Source organism: Aquila chrysaetos, chromosome Z (assembly GCF_900496995.4).
Source record: "Aquila chrysaetos chrysaetos chromosome Z, bAquChr1.4, whole genome shotgun sequence".
In the NCBI taxonomy this organism is placed as follows: Eukaryota; Metazoa; Chordata; class Aves; order Accipitriformes; family Accipitridae; genus Aquila; species Aquila chrysaetos.
In genome coordinates, this window is record NC_044030.1 from 32516455 (window position 1) to 32537872 (window position 21418).

The following is a 21418-nucleotide window of genomic DNA, read 5'->3' on the forward strand; positions in this document are numbered from 1 at the left end:
GACTCAGAAAATGTGTGTCTTCTTTACGCTTCCTTGTCAGAGCTTTCTTGTCACAAGTCCTCCAACATGTCACTGTCCTCCTGTTTTCTGTCAACCACAAAAACAAACAAAAAAACCCCCAAACACTTCAAACAGCCCAGCTGTCATGGGTAAGATTGCCAGAGGTTTTAATGTTCCAAGAGACAGTTTGTTTTAGCAGGAGATGCTCACAATGCTTGCACAGTGTAACAGCAAGCGGCATTATAAAACCCCCGGGGGGGGGTGGTGGTGGTGGTGGTGTCAAAAGGAGAGTTTGTCTCTAGCTTGGCGTAACAAGGGAAACCTCACCTGCTGTACCTGAAACTCATTTACACCCACTGCTGACCAGAAGCTGGGTGAGCAGTGTCTCCAAGAGACACAAAGAAGAGGATGCATTGGGCAGTGCTAGTTTGTAAAGATTATTAGCCCAAAGGGATACCTGCTGCTGCTGAATCACACACATCCTCCCCGAGGGCTGATGATTAAAATCTATAGCAGCATCGTGTTGGCCATGATGCAGTAAGCAAAGTTAACGTAGGTATATTCAGGAAGTTTTACCCTTTTCGGCTTTTTGTTTATGTGGCTGTTTAGAGGGAAGAAAACCCCAAAGCAAAAAAAAAAAGCTCAAATCAGGCAACTGACTGCTTTTCATATGCTTCTTTTAAAACAATTTGCCTACAAACAACAAAGAATTCAAAGAAACAGATAAACTAACCAGCAACTCCAGTTACACACTGCTGTTGCAAAAAGCTAAGTGCATCTATATGTGCCACTAGGCTTTCTGATAAACTAGGTGGCATACCTCTAGGAAAAGCATCATGTGCTCATATGTGTTCGTACAGCACTAGGAGTCTTGATCTTGATCGGGGTGTTTGGCTGATAGAAATAAGTAACTACAGCGAGTGAGGCAGCGTGCTCAGCTGCAACCCTACCTTTGGGTCGATCCACAGAGTCCTGCCTCTGTGGACACCTACAAAGGACTAGGGTATCACTGGCACGAATACTTGCGCTTGATGCTGGGGAGGCATAAGAGAAACAACACGTGCTGCTAAGCGAGCAAAAAGTCCTCTCTAATCATCCCTGAGTAAATAGCTGCAAGTTTAGACAAAATACCCCACACCAAAGTTCGCCATCTCTTCAACTCAGCTAAGCGATTTCTGGGGAAAGGAAGGGACAGAAAACGTGTTTTGTAGTAGGAGAGAGAGCCCCACGCCCTCCAAAAAAGAGGGGGGTGGGTGGAGAAAAAAAAAGAAAAAAGCAACAGCTGGCCGAGAGCCCCTCGGGGTTTCGGGGCCGGTGGGAGAGAGGGCGGCAGACCGGCCCGCGATCGGACAGCCGAGGGGCTCTCGCCACCGCCGCCGCCGCCGCTCCGCGGGGCCGGGCAGCTCGGCGAGCAGCCGCCGCCGCGGGGCGCGCAACGCCGCCGGCCCGGGCCGGGCCGGGCCGGGCCGGGCAGGCGGCGGCGGCGGCGCCGGGGATGCGCCCGCTGCCTGCCGCCCCGCGGGTGCTGGAAAAGCGCGGTGGGTCCGCGCGGGGCGGCCCCCGCACCTGCCGACCGGCTTACCTGTGGCGGACCCGGGCGCCTCGCCCTCCTCCGGCGGAGCCGGCTTCTTGCCGGGCCCTTTGCCTTTCCTCCCCTTCCTGCCGTTGCCGTCTTTTTTCTTCTCGGCCAGCCCGGCTCCGGCCGGCACCGCGCTCCCCGCCGCCGCCGCCATCCCCGCAGTCACCCCCTCCGCCGCTGCCGCTGTCGGCTCCCGGAGCGCCCGAGGCTCCAGCATCGCTCTTGCCCGCCGCCGCCGCCTGGGACTTGGAGCAGCGAGTTCCTTGGAAGTTTTTGGAAACTCCTCTCCGGGCCTTTTTTTTTCCCTTCCCCCCCCTCCCTCCTCCTCCCCCCTCCCTTTTTTTTTTTCCCCTCCTTTTCCCTTTCTTTCCTAATAATAATAATAATAATAAACTCCAGCCCACATACACACCCCCTCGGCACACGCCTTACTAATGCCCGCCCCGGGCACCGCACGCTTGCTCTCGGGAGGAGCCTGCACGGCCCCAGGGTGTGGGGCGGCCCCGGCCCCGGCCCCGGCCCCGGGGAGGGCGCAGGCACCGCGGCCCCGGCGAGGCGGGGCGGGGCGGGCAGGGCAGGGCAGGGCGGGGCGGGGCGGGGCGGGGCGGGCGTCGCAGCCGGGTGCCGCCCCGCCGATCGGCAAAGCCCGCGGCTGGTCGCGAAGGCGGGTGGCTCCGCCGCCGGACGACCTGCGGGCACGCTGCGGGGGAGAGGCGCGGGGCCTCTCCCGGGGGCCGCGGGTGGTCTCCGGCGCGGGGTCGCGGGTTGGGGAAAGCTAGAGACGGGTGCGGCCTCGGTGGCTCCTCAGGGTGCTTGCGTGCTGCCACTTCGGCACCTGCTTAAGCTGCGGCTTCCTGCGGGGTTACCGGCAGTGCCGTCCCCCCCCCCCCCCCGGCGGTGGCCGATGCTCAAGGGAAGGGGGATTCGCAAGGCTATAGCTTCCACTCCCCCACCTGGTGCTTTGCAAGGGGACCGTGCCCCCGGGGAGGTCGCACTTACAGTCCGTGTTCCCAGTGTGGGTCCGTTCCTACTCTTGCATCCCCTCATGGGGCTGATCCCAGAACCACCAGTTCTCACAACCGAGAGTTGGTCAGGTGAAGCCTTGCTGCAGTTCATAGATGAAACTGCACCCGACACAGTCATACGAGACAGCTTTAAAGAAGCCGGTAACAGTGTAGATACGCCAAACTGAACTCCACCGTCACCCAGAAAACTTCAAGAATCTGTGTATCTAGTTGCTCAGACATATTCCCTGCTGGTGCAGATAACCATTATCTGTAGGAGATGCACTTACACCCTTAGGTGGGAAACATAGTACTCTGAGAAGTTACAGAAAAGATCTGCACAAACTACTTAAAATCTCACAGAGGAAGGTTTTCCCTGTATGCTTGGAAAGGCCATGCAATGTGGAAAACCAGGCAGGGTCAGAGCCCAGAACTAGGATTGCTACTTTGCAGTTCTTAGTGATTCCTCCTTTTCTTGAGGAGACTATTCTGCATGTTCCTTAGGCTGCAAAAAAACATTTACAATTATCACCACGCACGAAAGATGCTATAGAATTGTTTTTCAGTATTGTTTGATTGAAAACATTCAAAAAATCTTCCTGAGTCAGGCCCGAAAAAGACAAAACACTCCAAACCCAACATATACTGAGTTACTCATCTTCTGTGGCTGAAAGTTTTAGGGCTCAATTTTAGGGTTCAATTTTTTCAAGATACTCTTCTGGAGCAAGAGGCTTTTGAAGAAAGGAGTGATAATTGGTTTTCAGCATTTGGACTTTGAAACATACAGAAAAAAACCCAATGCTCGTGTAAGTTCTGTCTCTATGGTAAAATTAGAGGAGTGAACAACATCGACTGCAAAACAATAAGGCAAAAAAATAGAGTTCCTAAGTGGTCTGGCGATACAGCATCAGTGAACAAATCAAACCATGGGGAAAATAAAATAAAGGACATGGGCACAATTATTGACACAAAAAGTTACAGAAGATGCCTGCTGCAGGACGCATTTGAGCAACATTTCTGATTTCTTGATACACGTCGTTATGACATCGTTTCTCAAATGTGCTGAACCGAAAATGAGGGAATAAGCCCCAGGCGGGGCGGGGAGAGAAAGCAAATCTCACGGAAGAGCAGCTGGAGATGGGGAGATACTACTGGCGGCAGTAGCTGGGTTTTTCCTTAAGGGGTCACTACTCAGCAAGGAGGGAGCCTACTCTGGCAAAATGTAAGGGACTGTGTTGGGTAACAAAGTGTACTTTTAAATAATCTCGATATGACCTGGTTTTCTGTACTCTGCAAAATCTAAATGCTCAAGGTAAACATTACCTTCATGCCGTGTTTATCAGTGTTAGACCGTCATTCCAGGGAGTTATCAGCATCGAGGCACTGTGAGCAGGACACAGGATGGACCTCCACCAAAGACTCTTTCTTTTTGAGGGTGCGATACTGTGAGAAGACCCTAGGAGCCCGAGGATGCATTCAAAATGAAAGCCTAAAAATTAAACGTCTGATTCCTGACACCCTGGCACCTTCTCTGTCAGAAAAGGGAAATTTCTTGGGAAAACATACCAGAAGTCTGCCCCAGAAATAAGCCTATTATTCCCAGAAGGAAGACAGTCATTCATTTTAGACAATGTGTCATGGATCTGCAGTGGAAGGGTGTGATTTACTCCTGTATACACTGATGAGAAAGAAGCAGGTACTGCTTCTAGCACGTAAGACTGTCTCTCCTCCTCTGCTGTTGCCAGCTGTGAGGTACTTCAGCAGAGTGGGTAGCAGCTGATTTAACATTATGTTAAAACAGCTGTTTCCCCCCCTCAGTTGCAGTACTGTGGTAGAGAGTGGGCTTGTCAGACACAGGTCTGAAAATGCACAACATACAACACCTTTTTGAGCTGCTACAGCACAGTTCAACCCACTGATCTCAAAGCACTTTATCAGTTTCCACATCAAAAAGCCACTTTGGACTTCTTGAAATACAGGGATGCAACAATTTACATCATTTCAGTGGAGTGGGAACCATAGCTCAGACATGTTGCACAATTTCATAAAAATTACAGTTACTTGGGGAACAGAAGTCAAACTTTAATGTGCATCGTAGGACAGGTAGAGGAGAGCTACCCGCTTGTCACCAGCACACAGGTAGAGACTATGTATCAAACTTTTACACATTCATCTCCTTGCTCTCTCCATGTCAACTTCTTCAGTATAGAAGTTAAGCTCTGCCTATGCCCAAGCTCATCTAGCTGTTGATAGTCAGCTACTCTGGACCTCTGCACTTTGTGCAATTATTTACATCACGCAAAGTGAATACAGAACGCTGCTAAGTCTAATTTTCCCCTCATATAAACATCTCTGCAAAATGCAATGCAGGGCAAAAGAGACAGATCAGTTAACAAAAATAAATAAAAAGCGCTCCAGAATAACAAACAGTTGAATAAAACTTCAACAATCTGATTTTCTTTTGCTTCTAGGTTCACTTTTACAAATCACTGGCCATACAAAAGGGGCTTCATTACAACTACTTTGAGACTCCAATGACTTACCAAGAGAGTATAAAGTGTTTTAAGACCTTTTTTTTTCCTTACAGAAAATGTACTTAATTAACAAATTTGGTTCCTGAATTAATAAAGGTCATGGTTTAACCCTACTCTCAGTCTCTTCTTAAACTGAGGACTGCCAATTTCTCTTTTTCTCCATTTGGTGTTCCTTTAAAACCCGTGAAGACAAGTGGGAAGACAATCTGCATAGACATCAAAACTGCTTATTGCCACGCTGTTGGTGGCAAGAAAAGAGTAAGAAACATCAGCATAAACAGAATTAAATGGTAAAGATGTATTCTAACCGTAACTGTGAATAAAACACTTTCTTATCTTAAGCTGGACTTGAAATTTTGTCAGCAGCTGAGAACCAAGTCTTTGACATCTACTCAGCTGAGTCAGGACAATAGTAGCTTTTGTTCTACTGACATTTTGAAGATGCAAATCTTGATTACACAAAAGTATCCTAACAGTGGTTTAAAGGTCGAGCTGACAGACCAACATCTTTGGCAACAGCAGCAATCGTGACAGGTGATGACGTCTCATTAACGTCTCTCTTCAGGAAATGGCACATTTCAGAGTTGTTTGTACATGTGTCTGTATATATGTTGCTACAAACAAGACCTGATAGCCTCCAATTTACCAACAATTTTTACGGACTCAATTTGTGAAAGTTCAGGAAACTGTCACAAGTGAAGTGGATACTTTAACATTTACTGTTTCAGAACTTTTTAGATCATCTAGTCGCAACTTCTAGCCCCATTAATGTGCAAGACATCGATGCTCTTCCATGTGTGATGAATGAAGAAATATTTTTGTGTAGTTAATGGGCATAAGCTTTATCTTCCTCAAAAACCTATCAGGCCAAAGCTTCTACAAGGCTACTACACTCCTGAAAAACATCACTAGTTATAACCAAGGATATGGCCTCTGAAAATAAACTAAGTGAAAACATGTGGAAGGTGAAAATCTGTTAAGAGGAGTAATTTTGACAGCCCCTGTTTGAATCCAAGCTCCTCCAGCACCTGCAGTACTGACAGCTCGCTCACTTCACTGGTGTGACTCTACAAATCAGTGTTCAGTCCACACATTGTGCTCTCATGGAAATGAATCCAAATTAATTTTCTAAGTGTATATTGAAACTTCATTCAATTTCTGGGTGGATATTCTATTCAGGACTAAAAAATTCTGAAATTAAGTTCAGACCAATTCACTTGGTAAGGTAATGAAGTCTGATCATATTAAAAGCACCTTTGATTAAAAATGCCAAAACAGAGCTTTAATGTGGTTTAACAAGTTCACGTTAAATGCATAGCTGTTTTGGATCTAGATTGATTTTTCTCACTGTGGGCAAGACATTAGTGGCCAGGCATGATAATCCCCATCATCCTGGTTGCACTCACAAGGGACCAACAGACCTTCCAAATTAGACTGGCACACTCTGGGCGTAAATTCATGGTTAACCTGTGCCCCATCACAGCCAGCACACATTCCTTACCTCTGTGGTGACACATCTCAGAAAGGATGCTGGTCCCAACCCCTTTGAAGCCTGCATCCACATGGTCAGCAGTCTCAAACTGCACTCTGCTCGGTGGGTTTGGTAAAGCTTGCTCTGTCTCTGAGCCATCAAGCTGCACAGGTATGTCTATATCTTGTGTGGTCTTCTCCACCATGAGAGTGGTGGACTTGTGGCCTCTCTGCTTCCCTGTAACCCCCCTCCTCTGCAACAACAACCTGGCCCGTCCCGCAGTAAGCTGACTACAGAGAGCACAGGCACCTGCCTGCATCCCTGCCCTGCTGCAGGAGGAAAAATTATGCTCCCGGCAGGGTGCAGTTAATCAAGGTGCGTTATTAACCCAGTGTCCCTGAATAAATCACTTGGCTAGTCTGATGGGTCCCCAAGGGCTCCACTTCATGCTGCCTTTGCTCCACGGGCTCTGGGAAGAAAACAGCTCCCCTTTGGAGTCAATCAGTGCAGCACAAGCACTCTGGAGTGTGTTTTGCCTGCACTGCTACCCAAGGTTGTTACAGCCTTCTTCATGAGAAAATCTCAATGGTATACAATCTCCAAGATATCTCACCTTCAAAACACCCCTGTGGCTGTGTGGCAAAGCTACTAGTCTCTTTCTTTACAGAAGAGGAACAGGAGTTAGAACTGAGAGGGAATTTATACACAGCAGCTCTCAGCTTTGTAGCTGCAAACTCTTCGTGATATGGTCATCAAAACAGCATCCTGAATTAGGCACACAGGCTCCACATTCAGTGCCTGAGGATTGTTCAGTGCCCAATGGTGGCATTCACAACTGCCATGTCTGCTAAGCAAGAAGCTACCCAAGTGTTAATAAGAAAACAAGATGTCTCATTGAAGCTTAGGAGGCTTTCAACTTCATGCTGCAGGGAGGTACATTCACAGCCCCAAAGTGAAACAAAAACACCAGAAAAAAAGGAGATGCTATTTGAAAATGATTGCAACAAGCACAGACTGCCTCCCTCCTGCCTGTGCTAACAGCCCAGTGTTGGAAGATGTCCTATTCCCAAGAGGGAGAAACCTGAGCTTGGTTTCTTCTTCTCTCTGAAGAGATGCAAGTGCACATCTCTCATCTCTCAGGAGTTAGCCAGGCTCTTAGGCACTTTGGCCAAAAATTTTGGACTGATAAAATAGTTAGGAGAGCAGGAACTGGAATTGAGACCACCCTCTCTTTCACGTAAGTGTTCTGATCGCTACCATGCTTTCTTTGTCTCTGGCCCAGTATGTGGTGGGACAACTGTGACTGGATCGACTGAGGGTATTCTCTCTTGTCTGAGCATACCAACAGGTCCAGCCCCATAGACCAGACATACAGATGTACATTTTTTTGTGTGGATTTCACTGAGGGCTCAGCTAAATGGCCTGCTGTTAAATGCAGAAATTGTTTGGAACCATTTTGTCATTAATATACAAAATGAAGGATGAGGCTTCCCCTGTGCACATACCTCCCCACATGTGTACACATACACACACACACATTCATAGCTAATTCAGAACTGCTGTGATTCAACCGGAGCTTTTGCTGCCCATGAACATCAGTTTGATGAGCAGCAGTAAACAAAAATATATTGCATGTAGGGAGAGGAGTCTCTCTGTGTGGGCTTTGCCTTCTCCATAACTCTTCTTATTTAAATCCTAAGCAAAAATTAATAAATACAGTGTTAGAGAGGATGTACAGTCACACCAGCTTTGTTTCAAGGTCTTTCATCCAGCAAGATAATTAAGATGTGTCTAATTAAATCCTGAACCAGTGGTAAGATTCCCTGCTGTGCCTTATCTGTGTAAGAAATATATACCTATAGCTAGCAAGTCTTGACTGTTTAGCTCAGGCAGTAAAAATTTGTGTCATTAATTACAGTGTCCCTGGTTAAATCCCTGACTTAGCAGGTATCATACTAATCACAGGAGTATTTCTATGGCAACTCCTTTGCTAAAAGCCAGGCACAGACTTAGCTCCCTTTCAGAAATGGGGTTTGGGAAAGATTGTTCTTTCAGAAAGTTTTCATGCCCTTTCCTTTCTAAGTAAGTGGAACTTCAGGTAAAATGTGTCTCATATGCCATTCCTCCTATCAAAGTTTCTCAGCTGCAACCTTCACTGAGAATTTTCTGTGAGTAATATGTTGTTTTCACTGAGTTGCATGCACTGCCCATCACATCCAAGCAGAAGATAATTTTGGTAGGCTTGCCTCAAAAAGAGAAATATGGTGTGCAGGGGTATCATTTCATGCTGTGAAATAAGGATTGAAGTGAAAGGTTAAATAGGAAACTAGTCAAGTGGTAAATTAAAGCCCAGGGAAATCCAGTTATTTCAAGCCTCAAAAAATAATGTTTTGAAATTGTGTTAAACGCAGTGCACTGGTGGGTGGAGTGGAAGTGGCGTGTTACCTGCAGACAGGCCAGAGCCAAAACTGTATATTTATCTGGTTTGAGCCCTGCCAACCATTTGGGGGGGAGTGGGGTGGGGTGGAAATGCACCCCAAATACACCTGGGCACTCTGTAGTTATCCTAAGAGCAGGGTACCTGGTTGACAGACAGGAGCTGGGAGCATAAATCTGGAAAATTGCTCTCTACATGCCCAGTTCTTTTAATCTCATTTAGGAGCCTGCTCCTGGCCATTGTTAGAAAATGGATGTTAAGCTGGATGGGACTTTAGTTTGACCCATTATGACCAGTTCTGTGTTCTTTTGCTTTGCATGCAATTTAACAAGTGCCTGAGGTTTCAGGTCAGCATGAGGCTTCATCATATTTCTAAAAGCAAGTTGTGACTTCAGAGATCTGTAAGTGAGTGCTGGTTCAGAGCTGTTTATAGAAACTTGTTCCTTCTTCCCAGACTAATTACTTTCCATTTTTTCCACAAGTGTAGAGACATGGTGCGAAGTCTTGTTGTCCTATCTTTCTGCCACAGTTAGGGTGACCGGACTCCCATGGTCACTGTCTCCTACTTCCTCATTTTGGGGCATCAGAAATTACCAAGCTACACACCTAGTAAAAGATTGCCAAGGGGAAGATAAAACTACATTTTAAAAATATCTTGATTTTTCTTTTCATGGCTTTGCAAAGTCATGATTGAAGGTATTATGGGTTGCTTATTGGTGGTAGAAAAATTGAATTCAGCATAAAATATCAGACAAAGGGCTAAATATAACTTTGTTTGGCAAAAGGTGTGGTAAGGAAGGTAGTGAACGTAGTGAGAAAGTTGAAGTAAAATCCAGAGGTCAGATCCCACAGGGTGGAAAATTAGCATGGCTCTTTTGAAGTCCATGGAAATAGTGATTTGCATGCCTGAAAATTTGGCCCTAACACATCATGACTATTTCCAGATGAGCCCTAGTTTAAAACATATAGATAGCAAATAGCTTTGCTGTTTGCTGACTACTTCCTCCCTTTTTAAAGGAAGACTAAATAGGGAATCAAGCTGGAGAACCTCAGCACTGTAAGTGCTCTGATGTAATCAGGCTGGTGTGACTTCCTCTGTGGATAAAACTTTCTGTGAAACACTGTTTAGACAGAACTCTCTCTAGATCCTCAGGTCATACACGCACACATGTGCACACACACGCACATGCATGCACAAAATACAATTCAGGAGGTGCTGTTGGGCCACACAGATCCCAGTGAACATAGTACTTTAGCACACTTGAAGACCTAAATACATGTATATTTGGGGTTCTTTCTGGATCACTGAAAAATTCCTACAAGTTACGCCCTGGCTGCCAAGATTTAGTGCTTAAAAATACAAATAACTGGGATCTGGGTACTTCCCTTTCAGGCGTGAGACAAAGGCAGGGAACAGGCAAGAAAACTGGCAGGAAAGGAACAAAAGCCCCAGCATTTGCCCGCTCTGTGCTAGAGTCCTGAAAATCAAGGCTGGCTGGTACCACTGCGCTTGTCTCGGACCTCCCATTTCCCTGGTTTGCAGAATGAACAGTGCTCAGCATGCCACACACCACCCTGCAGGGCTCTCCATGTGCTCTTTTCAACTTCTGGAGGTAGAACTCGAGTCCTTTGGAGTTAATGGCAGGAAAAAAATCAGGTTTTGCTTGTGCTTCCAAAACACCTTGGCCTGGCCCTGGTCTGAAACCTCACTAGAGCCTCTCTGTACAGACAGATACCATTTAACAAAGTGCAAAGTAATGGATAAAGAAATCTCTTGTGTGCGTGGGTTGAATTGCAGTCTGCATCGGCAGATGGTCCAGCAGGTGCATGACTTGTCTACAGCAACAGGATGCAAAAGATATTAAAGAATCTGATGAAGTGTCTGATGGTCAGGGACACCTCAAGAAAATAATAAGTCACGTTGATACGGATCCCAGTGTTCTGGCAAAAATAAGTAAGTGAGTGACTGCCCCAAGTAAAGGGCTGAGAGCTAGAGGATAAGCTGAACTAGTCTGGAGAGAATAATTAGCTAGCAAGATTTGCTGTAGTAAAATTAAAATAGTTGAGGATCAGCAAAGCAATCAAGTGCAAATGCAAATGTGAACAACTGGGGAAGGCAAGCCTAAATTTGAAATGTCATTTTTTCCAAACTTGCCATAGTTTCTCAGGTAAGCTAATGGCTTTGGCAGGCTGAAATGTGATGCAGAGAAAGAAACTCTGTGCTGTGACTTTCCTTGGGGCAGCAAAGTGAGTGCCCTAGCACCCAGGCTGATCCCACATACTGCAGCCCGAGCTGTCTGAGGATCTGGGTGGGGTGGATGCAATGAGGAGACTGACTGAGGATAAAAGTATCAACATTCAGCAGCTCTTGGTGTCTGAAATGTTTGGGGAGGAGGGCTCAGCCTCCTGTGGCTTCAGTGTACCTCTGTACAGATGCAAAAATTGCTCAAGAGGGGGAGAGCTTTCCTAATCCCATGTGTTTATTGTCTTTCATTCGTTTAGGGTAATATTTTCAAAACCTTAATTGTCTGTATTTTGGACTGAAGGCCCTGGCAAAATGTCTCTTTTGCCCCACTTCCCCCTTTAAGAACCTGAATATTTCCCCAGCAAATGCCCAGCCCTGTATGTCCATTTCTTCCAGTTTGTCAGCTTGCACCTTTGGCCTTAAGACAGCTGTTTTGCTCTTCTTCATTCTGCAGAAAACCCCATTTCTTTTTCAGAGAAGAAATGCTCACAGCTTGGAAACTGCTGAGCCAACCTCTCAACCTCAGTCTGGAAGCTGCACCCACTCACCCAACAGAAAATCCGACCCATCTTTCAGACATTGCATGTTATGTTTACAGGTTGTGGTTACATGTAAAGCAGTTTATCTTTGTTCTTACCAAATGAAAATGTGAAGAATTTACAGACAAGTTTAAACAACGAAGTGGGATCTGAGTCAGCTTCTTCAGTCATCAGTGGTTTTACATGGTCAATTAATTACTATTAGCTCTAACATCCATGAATACCTTCTGGTAACCATCAAGCAAATGACAGTGTTCACCTCCAAGAAACGTCATCAGTTCTTGAAAAGATTGTCAGCACCACTATTCCCTTGGTTTAACTGGAATAATTCCTAGCTTTTAGGGGGTGCCTATAATGACTCCCTATTGAACAACGGTGGAAGCTCAAGCATGATGCAATGAAGCAATTTGTTTAGGAAAGCACATCAAAGCTGTGGCAAAACCATAAAGATGCCAGATCTTCAAAATGTTATTCCAGCAACCTGCAGAGCACCATCTTACCTAAGATCTTTACTCAGGACACAAGATGTTGACTAACTGTTGCTGGAGAAGTCAGGTGGTCCCAGTCTCAGATAAGATGCAGGACACACTAGAGCTGCTCTGGCCTTTTTGCCAGGCTGCACAGACAGGGTGCCCCATCAAGTGGCCCTACTCGTAACATAATATGCCATAGGCCACAGTCTTTTTGGGGAAGGCTGGCCACACCAATTTAACCCTAAAGGGCCAGATCTATTGCTCACAGAGATCAGTGAGAGAATATTATTATGGGCATTGCACCAGCCACAGAAAAAGTCATTCATCGGAAGAAAAAAAGCTGGAGTGGGGGGTTTATACTGTGCTGGACTAATCACATGTCACTTTCAGAAAAGTTAGTGCTCTCTGGGATAGGTGAAACAGTGAAAAGTGTTTTTTTCCATTTCATGGACATTGATTCAAGACAGCACTGATTTGACCCTACTGGTACTAAATTCCCAGTAGTGCCCAGAGGGCCAGATTCTGCCCTAGGATGGCACCAGGTGACCCCCAGCATAACAGCAAAACCAATACATGGACTCACAGCTCGTGCTGTAGCCATTTTACTGTCTCTGAAACAGTGCCCGTGGAGGTTGACCACCACCATAATGCACACTATAGATGACTGTATGCACACTGGGGATGGCTCTCCCCCTCTTTCCTGTTCTTCACCTGCAGTCTCTCACAGCCGTTCAATGCCTCTCGCCTTTCTTGGGGCTGGACGTGCTGAAAGAAATTACTCTAAAAGCTGAAGTTTGAGTGTTTGGGGTGAATATGAGGCCCAAAGCAATCAGTAGGGCTGCAGAAAGAAAGGCATACAGACATGCCATAAAACTTTCAGACCAATAGAAAAAACAAAGAAGTATTTTACTGGGGCATAGTCCTGGTTGTACTATCACTGTGTCATGGACAAAGAGCGGCAAAGTTTGGAATGCGTTAGGCAAGACTGAAAGGACATGAGAGCAGAAATTAACTACCCCAGTGGAGTGTTCCTGGAAGCCAGCTAAATTTAGCAGGCAGGACACTGGAGTGGAGGTAAAGAGGTTGGAAGATTACAGAGGAAAAACCCTCCCTGACCTTTACCCATTCAGGGGCAGGGTTTCAATGGATTATCCCCACTCAAGATGAGATCCTGAGTTTCAAATAGATAGCTCTGCACACAGTAGGGGTGGTGCTCCACCAAAAGAGCAAACTCCATGCTAGGAACTTTTGAGAATGGCAAAAAGAAGAAAATGGAGAACATCTCTCTGCCAAACTTGGTTTGCAGCCACATTTGAAAAAAAAACAACTCTGCAGTCTTTGTCCCTGCAACGGCTCTGGGTAAAGTACAGAGAAGAGCAAGACAGATGGTTGAAGGCATGCAGTCTGATGGATGTGGTGGAGTCCCATGTGCTCCACATAAGTGGAACAGAGAAGGTGATTAGAGAATTATCAAAGTAAGGAGCATCAGTAAACCAGAAAGCAGTAGTTTCAAACACAACCCCTATTATTTTCAAACATGAAAAGGAGTACTTTTTCACACAACATATAGCTAATTACATTGTGCGTCACCTTACCACAGGACATTGTGGATGGTAAAGGTTTACATGGAGTTCAAAACCAATCTGATAAACTCATGGACAAAAAGTGATTCAGGAGCTATTAAATCACTCATGAGACTCAAGTTCTTGGAAGCTTGGGAAATCATTCCCCCAAATCCCCCTTGGCATACCTCCCATGTCCTTACACTCTTCCACCACTATGGTCTGTTGGCTAGTCTCAGGGGCAGGATAGTGGGCTACAGGGTCTTCTGGTTGCAGCTAAGCAAGCTAAGTTTAGACAAGCCATGTTCTCCATGTCCTTGTCTTTGCTGTGATCCAGCTTGTCTTTTTTTTTTTTTTTTTTTAAATTTGTAAGTTCTACAGGGCAGATGGATTTGTACGGGGGAGGGGGGTGATCCCCTCGGCTCAGGGCTCATCGGGCCTTATCCAGGCACTATGCCCTGTTTGGGACCCCAGGGAGGAGATACAATGACAAACCAGAGGAGCTCCAGGAGGCCACTGGGTTGGTGGGACCGGAGCGCTGTCCTACAAGGAGGAGCTTGTTCAGCCTGGAGCAGAGATGGCTATGGGGCACCTGACAGCACCCTGGCAGCGCCTGCTGGAAAGGGCAGCAACAATGGGCATAAGCTGAAGCTAGAGAGGTTCAGGCTGGAGATAAAGACACACTTCTTCCCCATGATGACAGCCAGGCAGTGCAACAGGATGGACAGAGAGGCTGAGCCTTCTGCATCCTTGGAGGTTTTCAAGATCCAATAAAAAAAGCCCTTATAAAGCCCTGGGTAAAGTTCCTTATGTGGAAGACCCTCCATTTCCACTGAGCCCTCTGGGCCCAAAGATAATGTAAATGCTAATGAAATGCCATGAGTTCATTGTGGAATTTCTCTTTGTTTCTGAAATGTACATATGCAGGCCCTGGCATTTATACTCATGCGAAAACAAAGATTAACTTCAACTTCCTGCATAACAATAATTACCATTAGGCTGCTCTGTCCCTGTCCTACGAAAGGAAAGTACATTAACTCTGGCAAAAGCAGAGAACAGGTTTTCAGCTGGTATAATTCAGTGCAGTGCCGCTGAAGCCAACAGGCTGTGCTGAGTTGCACCCATTGAAAGTCTGCTCCTATGCACTTTGGACATTGGTCCCTCAGCTTCCCCCCTGCTTATATCAGCATCACTACATGGTCAGGAAGGCCACCCGGGTGTAGCACATCAGCAGGGTCCTTGCGATAGATGATGGGCAGGGAAGCTGCTTTGCCCGTGCACAAGGGTGTCCTTGTGCTCCCACCGCGAGGAGAGGACACACAGGTTGCACAATCTTGCTCATGCCAGCAGGGAGACTAGCCAGACCTCTCACACTCACACAGAGTGGAGTAGGAGGGGGCTGCTTTCTCTTCCTCTTGCTGACAAGGTCCCCTTTTCCTTTCGAGAGTGCTGCTGGATGGGCAGCAGGGTGCAGGCACGGCTCTATCAGCTGCCGTGCTGCGGGGTCCTAAACAGCACACTACAGAGCTGTCTTTGAACTGACAATGGGGCACTGGCACGGCTGCACAGCTTCCCCTTCATAGGGCACTTTCTGCCCACAGGAACATGCTTTTTGAAGAGGAATGGCCCTTGCCTGGGATTTGCTAACTCCAAACGTCTATCCTGCTTTGTACTGGAATGGCCAAGAGTAACGGGCTGGATTAATGCCTTCATTGCCACATGGGCAGTGTAACGCCAAATTTATGTGTTACATGCTAATAGCAAAAATCCTGCCAGCAGGTGAGGCATTAAACTGGCTTTGGTCTCCCCTGTGGACCTAAAACCTGCGTGTGCTTACTTTAGACGTTATCAGCATCACTTTGCTTGTGAACTCTACTTGCTATCCATATCCAAAACAAAGCATCACCTGACTCCTGTTTTGTTTCCTCTCTTTTCCCAAAACAAAGTGAGGACACAGACAATGCAGGTGATGGAGCATTTCATTTGTGTTCTCTAGTTTGAGAAGAAAGGGGGTAACATCCTGGCTGGCAGCAACAGCTGTGCTCAGATGAAGAGCTGGAACCTGCCCTCCATCAACATGGTTGCAATAGTGAACAGGCTTTTGAGTCTTCAAGCCAAATTCCTCCCAGCTGTAACACATCACTGCCACCCAGCAAAGCAATGTCATGGAGTGTGATTTCTTTGGGACCTTGTTTCTCCGTCCACCTTTGTGATGCAGTTTCTCCCTCCTCCCCTTCCAAAAATCCCATTTAAAAATGCAGGTATTGACCAATAAGCACTGCAAGGTAATGAGAGACATTTTTCCTCATTCCCAGCAGAGACTCAAACTAGGCAGGATGCATTGCCACAGACGAACCTGTGAACACATGCACTGGCTGCTCACACTGTTCAGGAACTGGGTGTACACACTCAGCAGCGAAGAATTTCCGTACACCTTTTGGTTTTCCACCTGTGTTCAACCTCTTAACTGTGACGCCCATTGCTTACTTGAGTCATCCCATTTAAGTCAGTGGGGCTACTCACTAAAGTGCTACTCATCAGGAGAAAGGGTTCTCCAGGCAGGCCACAAATACCTGATCATGCTTAAATTTGTGCATGCCTGCTCCAGGCGTAATTTAAACACCTTCACAAGATCCCTTTAAAAGCCACAAGCTTTTGGAAAGTCAGAGGAATGCAGGAGTGACTGGGTGTTGTAACGGAAAAGCGTAGGCCTGGCAAACAAAGAGTACACAATCATTGCAAAGAAGGAAGAAAAAAGCAGGAAAGTAAAAAAAAGTGCAATACATGGGAGTGTTTTTGAGCTGGTCCATCACCATCAGAGGGAATATTCCAAATTTTTATGTAATGGACTGCTTCAAAAAGTGTAGAAAATGATGTTATGTCACTCCATGCCCTGGGTGCCTCCCTTGCCATATGTGTAAAATTGTTACTAAATAGGAAATATACCACTATTTTTATTATACTGAAGGACAGAAAACTGGGGAGAAGAGGTGGTTTTAGTTCCCTGATTTGAACAACAAAGCTGTCAGACAAAGGCTGCACTTCACCAATGCTGTTCTTTTGAACCATCTAGATTACAGATCTTACGGAACGACACGTGCAGAGACTTGTAAAATATTACACTAATGTTTACTCTCTTCTTATCTTCATAGTGTATTGTATGTCCATCTTATTCCTGTTCTATAGTCCTGCTAGGTATCTTCCTAGTGGATAATGACAGCAGTATATGGTCACTGTTCAAACATCATAGAAATACGCAAATCGTACAAAGGTGGTTCAAGTTTCAGCAGGACTGACTTAGCCCCCGCTGCCAGAGAGGGGGGAGACTATTCAGTTTGGCTCGGTCAGATAGGGTGCTGTTCATCCAAACCTGGCATTTGCTCCACAGGCAATAAATATTCCAAGTCATTTCTTGGAAGCGCCAGCATTTCCTGGTGGAACTCCTTTCACCCCAAACAAGCGCACACCCTTCCTGTACAGCACACTGTGGGACGCGTGCTGGGGCCAGTTGGTGCCTTGCTGCGATGCCTCAGCAGGCACAGGAGTTACCTGCATCACACCATTTTCGAAGAGACTCCTGGGCCAGGCAGTTTTTAGTAACACATTGTGAAGAGCAAAGAGCATCTCCCTTACATTGGGAGCAGCTTTTTCTATTGCCTCCATGCAAGGTGCTTTGTGGTGTGTGTGCAAATCCACTGATTCAGCTCAGGGACACTCTCCTGACTGGACCAGATGGATGAGGAAATTGAGAAGTAGGGACCAGCCACAAACAGGTTGTGGGCCCAAGCACCAGGTGAGGAAGGCTTCTGAGTCATGGTCTCCAGAACCCAAATCTTCCCTTGACCTCATGGAGGAGGAATTTTGCATAGAGCTCTGGGCCAGCTGAGGGGATTTACCAAAGATCTCACTAATTTTTCAGTTGCCCTAAGGAGACTTCCTTTCAAAAGCGTGGAATCCTGCTGCTATCTATCTGCCAGCTCTGCTGAGGAAGCCTTCATGGTGCTTGGTAGCACTGCATCAAGCAACCTGAACAGAAAGCAACAGACTAACTGAATCATGCAAAACATTTGCCTGATGCATGGCTAGGAAGAAGAAATTTTTTTTCCTGGACAGATGTGTGTTTTGAAAGACAAAGAGACATTTTGGCCACTTTTCTACAACCCAGGCTTTTCCTGCATAGACACACTTCAACCAGTGCCACATGCCTGGGCCCTAATCTTCTCTCTTTGCAGATACTAAGCTGATCAGGCTTGAGTCTAGCATGTCACACACCTTTCTTCTCCTTTACCACCCTCCTTTATAAACCATGGAGAAACCTTCCTTCTGATTGTTTTTTTTTAACATAGGAGGGACGACCAAGGATTTTAAACTGCAGTCCCTTGGGAAAAAACTGTTAATGCTGCTGCTGAGGTTGTGTTCCAGGTCTATGAAACTGTGCTTTTTATATCTGCTTTTTCTCCCTGCCTGTGCGAAAGAGGGTGGCTAGAGATGTCTGCCTGGCTGTCTCTCATAGTCCCAAAAAACAGCAAAGCTGAACTCAAGCCCTGATAAATCCTTATGATGTACGGCTGCACAGAGGGTGCTGGGACTCTCAGGCACTGGCCCAGGCTGTCTTCTGTAGCATCCATCTTGGCTTAACAGGCAGAGAGCTGGCAAACAGTTTTGTCTGGGCTTGGGAAACAGAAGAAAGGAGTGAAAGCCATACACATACGTGTTTTTAGAACAAAGGCGAAACATTCGATGACCACTTCAGCTTCATGATCGCCTAGTTACACACAAACTTTAAGCCTTTGTTTTTAATTTACCCCAGAGAGGGATCTTTCTTTTTCTTTACTTTGCTGTGTCAGCCAGCTGATATTTGTTCAGGGTGGAAAATCACCCTTAAGATCTACTTTGAAGAAAAATAAATACGTGTATTAACAGAATACTTTCTCAGTTAGCTGCGCATGCCCTGGGGAGAAGGCGTTTTTCCTGTGCATGTTCACTCTGTAATTGAAGTCCAGTAGGAAGCAGACCCTCATAGTGGGGGCATTACCTGATTTGTTTTGACAGCCTGGGAGCAGATAGGAAAGAGAGGCTTCCCATTCCCTGCCCCAGCAGAGCCGGCCCTGTGTGCTAGCTGAGACCCCACCATGGGCAGGGGAATTTGCAGTGGGTTAAAGGCACAAGGGGCACAGCTTCCCCACCCACCCACCCACTCCTGCCCTAGAGGAGACAAAAACAAGAGGAGTCCTTCAGGGTTAGGATCAAAAGTATCAGTGCTTCACCAGTTCTCAGTGCCTGTGTGGTTTCAGAGAGGTTCTTGGCAGCTGCAGTCATTTAAAGCAGCTCTGGGCTGCTCTGATTTACATGCGTAGGGTGAGCAGGGACAAACACCTTCTGAAGCTCAGAACAAATTTTTGGACCAATAGTGTCCACAAGTATGAAAAATAACAGTACTTCTTTCTCTTTTAACATATTTTTGGTGTTATTTTGAAAGTCTCTGATTAAACCTAGACTAGCCACTTCCAAACTAGCTGACAAGCCTATGTATCATATATGAATTCATATCACTCTCTGCCCATTTTGTGTGATTGTTTACAGGCATAGCTAAAAATCCACTGATGCGAGTGAAGGAGGGCAGCTAGAACCAGGCTTAAGATGTCATTTTGTATTCTTGCTTCTACAGCCAACCAATGGTAGAAGTATTTTTAATGTCGTAAAAGTTAATGAATTTATAACCAGTGAAATTGACCCCTTCTGCACCATAGGACAAAACACTATGCCCATAGCCCCAGAAGCCTTTAAGCCTTGGGGAAAACAACACACCTGTGCTTGAAATGTGGTTGACTAAAATCCACACTAAAACTTAGATTAATATTTTGAAGAAAGAAGTAGAGTGGGAATTAAAAGCAAGGTTGTGCCACACCCAATTTTTTTAAGTTCTGGCCACAGTGTAGAGAACATAATCCATTCAATTGCCTTTTACACAGGGTTCCCTGCCTTCCATTAAGTGGTCTCCAACTTACTACTTCTTAACCTTTGATTTTAAGAATTGACATTTTAAGAAGTTTACTTCAGGGAATGGAAAATTTGCCTAGTGCTTTAAGCAACATCCACCAAGCTAACCCAATTTTTGATACGCAAAGTCTCTTAAAAGTGAGGTTTAATTTCCTCCCACCAGGTATTAGGATCAGACTCTTGAAGAGACCCTAGGACTTTTGCACCAGGATGAAGCTGTGATATTCTTTGCAAGGAAGGCATCAGCAAATTCTTGAGTTGTAGATGTCTAAAGGTGAGTACTTGATCCAAACTAAGCAGCCTAAAAGTCAAGAGCTGTATTGGATGAAGAAGTCACAAGGGAAAAACCAGTGCTTTCTGACTGTAATGTGAAGGCCACACTCTAGGAAGCTGAACTTGGTCTGTGCAGACAGGTTATATTCATGGAGGTACTTCTGAGTTTTTTACTTTATAGAGATCCTTCAACACAATTTTTAAATGTAAGCTGACAAAATAATAATAATAATAAAAAGCTAGTTCACATCACAACCAGAAGCTGGAGATCATGTCAGGAAATACTTTTGAGCACCAGATGAACAAATGGGTAGGATTGTGTTGTAACTGTCATGAGTTAGGGATACAAGTGGGTCAAGCCTTGAAGGGAGAGGTAATGTCTCTTAACTGAAACAACCAATACAGTTGGAAAAAGCTGATGAGCTGGAGAAGGAATTGTGTGCTAAAAGTTTGACTGTATTTTTTCATCTATCAGCTACTTTAATTAAAGATTTTACTTTTTCATACAAAATGTATGTCAATTAAATTGACAAATTGCTTTCTAGACTGATTTTGAAATCTGTCTTGAACTGCTATGGGACCCATTATCAAGGCTCTTTGTGTCATGACTGCACACCCTAGGTGTAAGTCACTAATTCATAACAGTTATAGAGATGCCTTTAAACCAGACCAGTGTTGTCATCTGAATAAAACCTGTTGGAAGAGCAAACAGTCATAGCAGTCACATTTTCCCCTGATCTGAATGATTGCTGCATTTATTCATACAACAGATGGCCAAGCTAGGGCTTGAAGAACTGAATTAAAATAACAGCTTTATCATTAATTGAAAACTCATGGAAATTAGAAGCCAGTTTGGTGGCTTTTCAGAGGCAGGATCACTTATTTATTTCCCTTTGAAGCACAAAAAGTCCAACCTGGGCAACAGAATATGGTCCCCCACACCAAGCATGAGATGGAGCTGCACAGCTGAATGATGACATTGAAATGAGCTTTCCCTTTCCTGTGCACAGGACCTCACTTGGATAATAAAATGTGCAGAGCTTAATCTGTCCACAGAGTTGTCAATGACACAGGCATGTCCTCTGCCCTGTCTTCACCAGACACTGGGTGAAAATGCAAGAAAAAGGGCCATATACCAATAATTGTGTATTTCACTCTTCTCAGCTGCAATGGATGGAACTGTTAGGTGAAACAAAGCACGAGTGCGTGTTCGCTCAGCTCTTCTGTCAGTGCACATCAAGAAAACTCTGTTGATTTCCTGCATATTTCAATCACACCAATATTGCAAATATTGTTCAGCC

At 45.7% G+C, this 21418-nt stretch overlaps 1 protein-coding gene across 8 annotated transcripts in view; it reads right to left on the bottom strand.

The window, feature by feature from the left end:
* Positions 1-21418, bottom strand: part of NRG1 (neuregulin 1) — a 478013-nt gene that overhangs the window by 181477 nt on the left and 275118 nt on the right. The window contains exon 1 of one of the 8 annotated variants that reach the window (XM_030004894.2): positions 1583-1829. The exons of 3 other annotated variants lie outside the window; for them this stretch is intronic. In XM_030004894.2, the coding sequence (XP_029860754.1) occupies positions 1583-1796 (214 nt within the window). In that variant the 5' untranslated portion in view covers positions 1797-1829. Of the gene's footprint in view, positions 1-1582; positions 1830-21418 lie in introns of those variants that run through there. 4 more of the 8 variants (XM_030004892.2, XM_030004895.2, XM_030004898.2 and 1 more) reach the window with 4 other exon arrangements.